The 11,341-nt window shown below is 40.6% G+C and overlaps 1 protein-coding gene across 1 annotated transcript; it reads right to left on the bottom strand.

Annotated features, from left to right (window-relative positions):
* Positions 1-4,166: 4,166 nt before the first annotated feature.
* LOC139292497 (NAD(P)H dehydrogenase [quinone] 1-like) lies at positions 4,167-5,331 on the bottom strand (the record flags this gene model as incomplete). The annotated part of the gene is made up of 5 exons (XM_070914849.1): positions 4,167-4,466; positions 4,576-4,677; positions 4,756-4,869; positions 4,945-5,075; positions 5,157-5,331. Coding segments are annotated over 5 exons (822 nt in total), but the record flags the coding sequence as incomplete, so codon positions are not given.
* Positions 5,332-11,341: the final 6,010 nt, after the last annotated feature.

Below are 11,341 nucleotides of genomic sequence, written 5' to 3'. Positions count from 1 at the left end.
GCTGACTGCAGTCTTAACCCAGTCACTCTGACGCCCCAAACCACCAAAAGCCTTCCCCGAACCTTCCAGCCACACTCAAACCTCAGCTTGTAAATACGAAACAGCTTTGCGGCCTCACTTCAGCCTCCCAGTACCAGGCACCCCATACATCAGAGCCTGAATGGAGGCCAATAGCCTGATGTCCATCCATTCATCAAAACCATGATGGCAGGCCTTCCTAAGAGTTTCAAAGTTGCACAGTGCAGGCTTGCTTCCAGCCGAGCTGAGTTAAATGCATGTCAGGAGCCTGATTTGTGAAAGTGTTTGCTTATATGTGTGGTAAAATACATTCAGTTCTCCTCAGGAAAACGCCTCCAGTGAACATTCAAATCCCTAATGAGCAATAGATGTGTGAAAAGTCCCATTGTGGTAAAAAGTTTCCTGTGTATTTTCACCCTGGTGAGAGGAGAAGACTAACACAAAAGAAGGATGGAGATGAGGATGAAAAGAGCAAGGCATGAAAGACACATCCTGCAGAAGTTCATGAAAAGAGGAAGGAGGCAGTGATTGTTATTATTTTTTCACCCATGTTTTCCTCTCCTTTTTGGACCTTGTAAAGAGCTCCTTGCTCTATTTGTGGTCTTGTTCCTCCACAGCTGTTGTAGTCCACCCTTTTTATAATTTTTCTATCCAGCTGTTCAGGCTGTGATCACAAGCATAGGGCCCGGAGAGATTTATCTTTGATGCACACACAAAAATGCATTTTCAGATACTCATCCAAGTAGTTAACGGCCTGATTTATGAGAAAATAAAACCATAAAACTACTTTATCTTCTGTCATGCCGAAGGCAGATCAACCTAAACTATTTTAACAACGTTGCATGTTTGAGAAAGGTAAATGTAAAGAAGTGTGTTGTCGGTCTCATACTGATTTGTCTTTAACAAGGACTGTGGGAACTTGCTGCTGTGATTGGTGTAGTTTGGGGGAGGATTGTGCTCAGATGTCCGAGTGAATTCCTCACTTTCATAATCACAGGGAACATACAATGGACACTCTGTGATACGAAGGTAAAGGGGGCAGTTAGAACTTCAGTGAAAGCTAAAAGGTAAACGCCAGTGTAGTTCTTCATTACAAACCTTTCCTGCTGCCAATCTTAATAAAACTGCCCCGATCTGTGCCTCACTTTCCTCATGTATATGCACACATGGACTCACTCTCACACACGCAGGCAAAGTTCAACAAGCTGTGGTTTTTCGTTGAGATATAATTGATTGGATTTTAATGTAGCCACTGAAAGAATGAGAGGATGGTTGATAGAAATTATTTGCCTCATCTCCCAGCCGGCCTCTTTTTTCCTGCACTTTAGTGTGTGCTTAATAGCTGACCTGTTAACCCTATGACATCTGGTGCAAACACGGGGACTCATTTATAGCCTAATCAAAACACCCAAAAGACAATGAAGAGCAATCAGTCAAATCTGGCTCAGCACGGCATTCTCAAGTCTCTCTTTATATCTCTCTGTCTTCATGTATATGTTTTTTATATTTACAATTTTAACTTTATTACAATCCTTTAAAGCCTTTAAATAGTTTGGCATTCTGGGAAATACACTTATTTTCTTTCTTGCCAAGAGTTAGATGAGAAGTTCAATACCACTCTCATGTCTGTACAGTGGATATTAAACTACCACTAGCAGCTGTTAGCTTAGCTTAGCATAAAGAAACTAGGGTAAACCTCAAAAACTAATTCCACAATGTGATGTTTTCACGCTTCAGTTTTGGTACAGAATAAACAAATGTTTATTGTTGTTTCCAGCCTTTGTGTTAAGCTAAGCTTGCAGACATGAGAGGAGAAGAGGTTCATTTAAAAAGTGTTTTCTCTAGAGTAGGTTGTTAGCACAAACCTGTAGTGTATGGTAAAGGTGATTAGTATCAGAGTTAGTCGGAATTAAGAACATCAGCGTTGCTGCAGCGATAACCACCCCGTCTGAAATCACATCAAATCTGGGCTACAAAGTGAACAAGCGTACTTCCTAAAAGCAAAGTATTCCTTTAACACAATCCTAGCTTGATGTTAATAAAATTCTCTGCGTGTGTCCACTCAACCTTCAGGCTTTATCTGAACATTATATTGATATTTTTTCTATCTGAATGATTGTGTGTAAAGCAGGACTGTTTTTCCGGAGACTCTGTTCCATGGCTGGTGTAAGACGGTGCCCACTTCCTCCCATTGAACCAGCCAAAAATGGCCTTCCCTGCAGCCAGGGTGGGAGAACTGGGATGGACAATGGGAGAGCAGGATGGACACCAGATCAGAGACTGTGGTATAACCCTTACATACATAAACACTCAATGCGCCCAAACCCGGCAATTCTAACTCCAACATGGTTTTCTGTTTGAGACAATGATGCAATGATGAAAAAGCAAGCTTCAAAATTTTCTGACAACAGTATGATTTATCCACATTACTTTGATCTACTGACACACAGTTGGCATATTTTGATTATAAGGATGAAGCTAATTATCGCAAAATGGTTCACACATTTCAGACACTTCACACTCAAGACATATTTTAACCTCACTGTCATCTACAACTCCTCTCATGTGGTGAGGGAGTGTTTAGCTGAGGAGCCTCAAGTCTTAGCACAATATTAAATAACAGAAATTAAACGTCCTTATTTAGGTAACTGAATTTCTTCTGTTTTTTGACAGCAAAAGGAGGAAATTATCTGAACATGTTCTTGGTGCACAGACAGGTGATTATGAAACTGGACCTGACTCAACACAAACACACAGTGACCTTGTGAAACCCTAGCTGTGAAATATGCACACCGTCAAGTTCCTACATGTCACAGGCTGTGGTCTGGACATCAGAGTGCAAGGCCATTTCCTTAAGTGTGCCCCCCCCGCCCCGTCCCCATCTCATTTCCTCCATAACCAAACAAAAGCTGCTTCTCTGGGAAAACTGCTCAGCCACTTATGTTTCCGTGTAGAGCCCAAACCTGCTTGCAGACTCTTTGGTCGTCAGCATGTCTATATACAAGGTACAGAGCACTTCAGCTTTAACGAGACGATTGTTCAAAATTACCAGTCCAAAACAAAGAGCACACAGCTCACCCAAACATTCAAGTCAAAACTTCCACAAGAATCAACAAGAGATGAAGCTTTATTGCTCTTGAAGAACCAGGAGAGCAGTGTTTATCATTACCCTCCAGCTTTGATCTGGCTGTTGGGTAGGAGTGGTTTCCCCAGGTGGGTTTCCACCGTCAGAGCAAAGTCCTTGCTTAGCATATTTCAAATAGACTTCAGCTGGAAACTCTTCTTCCCATCAAAGCAATCCAAGAGGAGAGGGGCGTTTCTCCCAAGAGGATCAGCAAATCTGAAGGCTCAGAACCAGAATACTATTCTAGAGATGGGACAAATGCAACGTGCTTTAAGAGCTACAAAAGGCACTATACAAAAAGATTAAAATAGAGATTTTACATGAAAGACCAATATGGCCATTAAAGTAAAAAAAAAAAAAAAAAAAAGGAATTCGCACAAGGTCAGGGTCAAACAGCTGATACATTATCAATTCAGCAATGATTAAAGTAAACAAAATCTTAATGACTGGGTGTCTGAATAAGAATCCTACCAATGTACTTTGTAATAAGGTTTTAGGGCCAAGTTGTAAACTGAAGGGAAAAAATATATGAAAAAGTGTAACCACTAACCTCTACATCTGAAAATGAAAGTCTGTGGCATAGAAAGTACTGTAGTGTTGCATACCCATTAACAGTGAAATATTTGCCAATAAGATCCAAGCAGAAGCTTGAGAATGGACAACATGTGGCCTAATACTTAGCGATTTGTCTAGAAAATGGCCCATTAAAATACTTCTGGTTTCCTCTAATATTTACTGAGGGTCTCCATTAAAGCTGAGCGATTCATGAGACAACCCAGAGGTGAATTATTACAACCAAGACTTTAGATTGAAATATTGTGCAAATGCTGACCACATTACACCAAGTCATTTAACTTCAATATTTCTTGGCAGTACCTCTTGTACATTCAGTACATGAATCCAGTCTTCATGACTAAATTACCAAGACTGTGTCTGTTCCAAGGGTTTAAGAAATGAGTAAGAATTTTAGTCAAGCTTTATTATACAATTAAAGACAAGCCTGACACTTAAGACCCTGCAGCATTCAGACTCCAGCTTTCATCTGGTTGTTGGGTGGTAGAGGCTTGCCCAGGTGGATCCCCACGGTCAGTCCAAACTCCTTGGTGGCATGTTTCTCACGGACCTCAGGCTTCAGCTGGAAACCCTTCTCCCCATCGAAGCAGTCCAAAGGAGTGAAGGAAAGTTGTTCTTCTCCTAGAAGGCCTTGCAGTCGTGTACGCCAGCCTTCGAGCATGGTGCTGCGTGCCTCAGAGGGAACATGAGATGGGGCCCAGAAGATCTGAGGGGCCAGAACCTGGAATCCACAGTAGTGCAGGATGCCATTCTGGAAAGAGAAATTAACTTTAGTGTTGATATAGTCACGTGAAGTGTTATGTTTGCCAGTTAACAGACCATTTCATGCTTGGTTGAGTCCATTTATCTTGAGGCAGTACCTGCAGTGGCCACAGTGTGACATTCATGTCTCCATTAATCCCATTTGAACTGAACATGGACTCATGAGACCCAGTGGTGAAGGACAGCACGGCTTTCTTGTCCTGTGCAGAGAGTCAAATAAAAAAAATGGGGTGAAGCCTTAAGCCTAGTAATGCAAAGCTCTTGATTTGATCCCTTACCTTGAAGATTCCCTGGCTGTATCGCTTCTCTTGTGAGTAGGCAAAGCCCAGTGTGAGCACCCTGTCTATCCAGCCCTTCATGATAGCAGGAAGAGTGAACCAGTACATCGGGAACTGAGAAGTAGGGTTTAACATTAGTTTTAACGTAGAGGGCTCAGCGCCAACACATTACAGTCTCTCAGGCTCTACCTGAAAGATGATGAGATCTGCCTCAGTGAGTTTACGTTGTTCTTCAGTGATGTCAGCAGACAGTTTTCCTGCCTCCCATGCCAGTTTGGTCTCCTCTGCATAACGGAAGTGATTGGCATTCTTAACTTCACCTGTAGAGACAAAATACATGCTGCCTGCAATTCTGAAGAGCAATCAAAAGCTGAACTTTAATGCCTGTAAGATTTAGATACCAGTGATGTCCTCAGCAGTAGCAGTGGCCGTAAACTTCATGGCATACAGGTCAGATACTTCTACTGTGCAGCCCTTAGCTGTCAAAACTTCCACAGCAGCATTTTTGGCTGCAGCGTTGAATGAGCCAGAGCTCTGGTGGGCATACACAATCAACACTTTCTTTGCTGCCAAAACCAAGAATCAAAGATTAAAAATATTACAATAAGCACACATCAGCTCAGAAACTTTGCAAGTGAAACACAAAATAAAAAAACCTCACCCATTCTGAAGCAAGATGTCAACTGGAAATTATGAGCTTTACAATTAGCTGGTCTGTTGGATGGAGAGTGCTGCTCATTCTGGAGCAAATGTCAAGATGCTTTTTTTTATACACCAAGCCTGGCTCATTTGCACTCTCACAGGTTCTGTCAATCAGCAATCAAGGTCATCAATCAATCAGCTGGCACTGGGGGAGTATCTCTCAGGCTTCTCATCCACATCTTTCACTGAATCTGGACAGCATTTTTTAACAGGGAGTGGAATTTACGTACCACTAAGAATATGTAGGTTTTATCAGCAAAGCCAGCTGCAGATTTAGCCTGTTTAAACACAGGATGAGTTTACAATAGTACTCTTGCGCATACATCTTCTACTTCAGGGCAATGTGTGATTTTCCCATTTGAGTCTGAGCGTATGTTTGTCTGCGTCTCTGTTTTCGTGTCTTTTATACTGTAACCGCGTGGATATTTGAGAGCATGCGTGTCTGTGTACAAGATGTTTAAAAAATTGTGTGCCACTCCTGATGTCTTCAAACCACATGAAGCAGATGTGGCTGAGTGATCCTCTCACTCTACTGTTACTGGTTTCCAGCTCTGTTTTCCTTTACATTACTTTCCTCTAAAGAAACAGTTGCCTGCGGTCGAGCCCACTCACGAACGTTGCCCTTTAAAAAAAAAAAAATAGACTCTGCAATGGACATCAAAGGCAGACATGAGCTGGCACACATCTGGGATCAAAATCAGTCTTAAGTCCCATTTATCCAGCCACTGTGAGGAGGAGGGGTTAATGAAGAACTACATAGGCGCACATGCATGCAGGCACACCACATGCGTGGGACATATGGATACGCTTTGTCAGCTATCTTTCTTCCCATTGTCTCTCCCTTTTCTCACTTACTGAGATTGATTTGAGTTTTACTGGTTGGTAGATACAGTATTTGTCAAACCACTACATGCATTCTTAATGTTTAAAATTATGAGGAATTTTGGTGTTTATGAGGTTTACTCTTTTCATCTCTGTGGCCACTCTGTGTTTTTTACACCATCACCACACTCGTATGTTGGTCTTCATTGTGCTTCATATTGAGCCTCTGGCTGCATTCCCTCTGTTGTGACAGGAAGGGATCATGTGTTTTGCTGGGAGGTATGTTTTCATGGATTGTGATGTATTGAGCGACATGATGCCCAACCGATTTGTTGCAGCACTGCATGATGTGCTCACAAGTATGTTTCACTCTTTCTACTACATGTGTCAGGTATTTGGTGTGTGCTGCTCAAGAATTTGATCCCAGTTTACGTGTCTTATTCTGGACATACAACATAAAAGGAACATATGCAGCCCATCTTTAGGAGCTCCTTTACATATAACCACAACCATTTAATTATGAGTACATAGGGGCATAAAAAAGTTACATACATACTTGTATTATCTTGTTTGTCTTTATAATAAATGCTGGATAATAATGTGAAAATGTAGCCTACAGTGCCATCATATGGCCAATGTCAGGAAATACAGCAATTTGGTCCTTTTTAGATATTGCCAAACTTTAAATAAAATCCTTCTACTTACTGCACTTAAATTATATAAATAAATATCCAGATACTACAAAAGTAAAATAAGATTATAATATTTCTTGTAAATGTGGCAGGACAACACTAACCTACCCATGGCGCGATTATCAAAGGGGCCTACCAGTGGCCAAAGGGGTCAAGAGGCCCCTAAGCCAGAGCATCTGCTAGAAGTGACAGTTGTTCACACTTTTTGTTGGAAAAAGATTAAAAATAAGGAAGTCCCAATATCTCCTTTCTTGCTCCTGATACTGATCTGAGTCATTTCATATTAAGACTCTAAGCTGAATAAGGACAACACATCCAGCTGCAGAAGATCTACATTAAAATTAGTAAAGAAATTTAAATATGTTTGGAAGCAGAACAGTTCTGCCTAAAGAAAATATAACCTGCATCACAGGTTTCCTTTGATGATTATATATTAAATTTTGTACAGTATCCCATAGTTTCTTGTATATAATACCTGTGGGAAGTGGATCTGCTGTGTCAGGAAGCTTTGGACTCAGAATACTAAAGTTGCGGTGCAGTGTCTGGATAACCTGCAAAATGTCACTGAAAAGAGGCAAGATGGCGATGGGGTGGGTGCAGAGAGCCTTTACGACATCTGTGCGCAGGAGTTCATTACCCCATAATCCATCCATTTTCCTACCAGACAGAAATTTCCCTCCTGCTTTTTACCACTAGATGGTGCCCAGTTTCTCTTCCAGTGAAAAGATTGATTTGGTGCAGTTTATGGTTTAATCACAGTTTGTGAATATCTGCCAGAGCTTTAGGAGGTTAAGGCCAAAGTGAGTAATAACCATCCAGATGGCGAGTCATGAATTGTGGCTCCATATTGTCAGAACAGAATCACTGTAAAGCATGCAAACTGCAACCTTTTACAGATTAATGTCACTGATCTAATCACTGGAATGACTATAAGTAAACAGAGCTCCAGGATTTACTGTGATACTTCTCTCTCTCAGCACTGCTGCCTGGCAGGGATACAAATTAAAAGTCATTCAAGTTGTTTCAGCTGGAGGAAGGTTAGGTCTTGCAGAGGCCTTTAAAGTAGCTTTTTAAGAAATGCTAAACTTGGCACTTCCTCCACTGTTTCATCATCATAATCAATTGATAAAACTTCTCTGAACTATAATTCTCTGATTATAGTAGAAAAACACGAATGACAAATAGCAGCTCTTTAAGACAGTGTCACTATCCCGGACCACATTTATTTTCCATGTAAACACAGCCCTGAGAAGTTAAACACAGAAATTGAGTTACTCATATCACCTGAAACTCAGTTACTTTTACTTAACTTTTAACAGAAGTTGATAATGAGTTTATTAGCTGTATTAGACAGCCAAACGTATGTGTGTGTGTCTGTGATTAAATTACATGAAATAACTTCTATGAAATTACTTTTCTCCAGCAAGGTAGTTAAACAGCATGTACTAGTCCACTAGAGAGCAGCATAGACCAGTAAGCGCCATGTTGCATCACATGCAGCAAGGAAATCACCCTTCCTCATGACTTTGACACGGCAGCAGTTGCACCATTGCTGGATATTCACACAAAGTTTGAAGTTGGAAGATGTAATAAAAAAAAAATTGTGATTGGTAAAAACATTATATTCAGATCAGACCAGAGCTCAGTTTTATACATTTATATCAACCAGCTGCTTCTGGGGTTTCACAAGCTGTTATTATGATTTTCTAATGAAACACAAGTGGCCACAAGAGGGTACATCTGCTGTATCCTTAAAAACTACCCGTTTACTTGAGTGAATGCTGACATCACCGGCTGCTTCCTCAGATATGCAGCAAAGATGACCGAGCATAAGAAAACCTCTTATACACCACGTTTTGGCTAAAGAATAACATATGTATCAAATCATTTGCCAAATTTAATTGTAGATAACTTGAACATCACCTTAAAAGTGGGCTGATTCATTCTCCTTGAACTCTTTCATCCTCTGACTTTTTACTTTAAGGTCAGACACAGACGGATAAAGAGAGATGGTGAACATAAATAAAAGGCCTCTTTACTGTTGAATGAATCAAAAAACATACATAACCTTTTTCATGTGTCACAGCAGGCACAGCGTACTGATCTCAAGGTGGAGGTCATGATCATTTTCTATTAATATTCATACTGTAGGATGGGTGGAACAGTGTGACTAAGACTGAAAACATCCCCACTGAGGTAGCTCTCAAAATCACAGAGTTAATGAATATATGTTGGGAAGAAACTGAGACAAGATCAAAACATTTCTTTCCATATCAAGGGATTCTCATTCTGATATCTATAATGATGGAAAACAATGACAGCCTCAAGAGAGAAAAGTGTAATCTAATCTTTCTCACACTTTCAGTTCCTCACACATCAGTGGTAGCCTCCCTTTGGATGAATGTTAACATCTCACAATGCTCTCCTTATTACTGTGTTCAAAGATGCTCTGCTCAGTCCGGATTGTCTGCTGAAATCTGGAAACTTTTTATCAGTTCACATTCCTGGCTGTTCTTATATCAAACCACTAAACTGCCCTCAGTTCAGTTATAAAGGGGTGATAAGGGTCTGCTATAGCTGACGGCTGTGAATGGGAGTTGTCTGGCAACGGATGGTCCCAAAACAGGGAGATATACAAGCCTCTTCTTGCAACAAAAAATAAAGAAAAAAAGGAAAAGAAAGTAGAATTGACATTGTGCAAAGTTGAAATGTTTTTTTCTTTTCATTTTAAATGCTCCCTGCCATTGTAGTTGTGCTTTATGTTTTAAGCAACAAGAGCAACATTTCCTTTTCTGAAGTCTCTTTTTACATTTTATAACTTTAGTTTGAAAATATTTATATATCTGCTATACTTCAATGGACCAGTCAATGCAGCATATTATAATCTCAGTCTATGCTCACATATTTTCCTTCTCTTCCGTCCTTATCGGGATAATAAGTCACTTACTATATGTTTGTCAGCCAAGTAAGGTTTTGTGATCCAAAGCCCCTGAAGGCAGCGCGTTGAAGTGATGTTCACCGAACCGTGACAGCGTCTAGCAGCAAAACGCTGAGTTACATTGTTAATAGAGGGGACGACAGACAAACCTTGTGCATGAGTCACTGCTTCCAGAGTAAATTCTCCGACTGAAGTGAAAGTCTCTGTCTTTATCTCTGTCTTTATCTCTGCCCCTGAGGAGTTAGAAACAGGTGTCCTCTGTAATGTCTGTCGCACTGAATTAGCTGAGCAGAAGTCCTATTTAAGTGGTTAGAGTAAGCAACAAATTGAAGTTGCTGCTTTTAAATTTGAAGGAGATAACTCTTGAATTTTAACTCACATAAAACCTCATACAGGCATTCCCCGGTGTTATTCTCAGGTGTGCAACAAATCAGTCTACTCTGCTTTTCCATTTAAGCTTCTCTTTATCAGTTCTATTTTGTAACTGCTTCATCCTGCTTCTCTGGGTTGTTCTTTCTCTTACTTTACAGTTGGGAATTTTTCTGCCCTGGCCTGAAAACAAAGCTGAACTAAGCGCCAGATTGGAATTGAAACTGTACAAAAACTTGTTAAGGTGATGGGCAGATTGCTTGTTTTGTTGTCAATAAACAGAAGACAAGGGGACAACTCCACTGAATTAAATTATAGCACAGCTCTTCACTTCACTTTACTTTGGCACAAACTTGGTATCACTTCTTTCAATTTCCTTGAAAGAACTGCTCCATCAATCATTAATTTATTGTATTATTAGAAACTTTATTTAGCTTAACTGAAATTAATCGATTAGCCGATCAACAGAAAATCAATCACTATCTATTTTCAGAATCAGAAACAGAATCAGAAATACTTTATTGATCCCCGGGGGGAAATTACACAGTTACAGGTGCTCCCATTCAAGAGTGGAAAGTAGCATAAATTTAGAAATGAGAAGTATGTACAAATATAAGATATAAAAGTTGAAAAGTTTGATGGCCTCAGGCAGGAATAATTTCCTGTGGCGCTCTGTTGTGCATTTGGGTGGAATGAGTCTTTCGCTGAAGCTGCTCTTGTGTCTGACCAGCACGTCATGGAGAGGATGTGAGACATTGTCCAAGATGACCCGTAGCTCGGACAGCATCCTCCTCTCTGACACCACCGTCAGAGAGTCCAACTCCACCCCCACAACGTCACTGGCCTTGCAGATCAGTTTATTGAGTCTGTTGGAGTCCGCCACCCTCAGCCTGCTGCCCCAGCATACAACAGCATAGAGGATAGACGATAGCACTGGCCACCACAGACTCATAAAACATCCTCAGCATAGTCCGGCAGATGTTGAGGGGCCTTGATTAATTGATTAATCATTGAAGTCATACATCCAGCAAAAGTGATAAACATTCCCTGTTTCCCTCTGTTT

Source organism: Enoplosus armatus, chromosome 11 (genome assembly GCF_043641665.1).
Source record: "Enoplosus armatus isolate fEnoArm2 chromosome 11, fEnoArm2.hap1, whole genome shotgun sequence".
NCBI classification, from domain to species: Eukaryota; Metazoa; Chordata; class Actinopteri; order Centrarchiformes; family Enoplosidae; genus Enoplosus; species Enoplosus armatus.
This window is presented reverse-complemented; position numbering and strand designations above follow the sequence as displayed.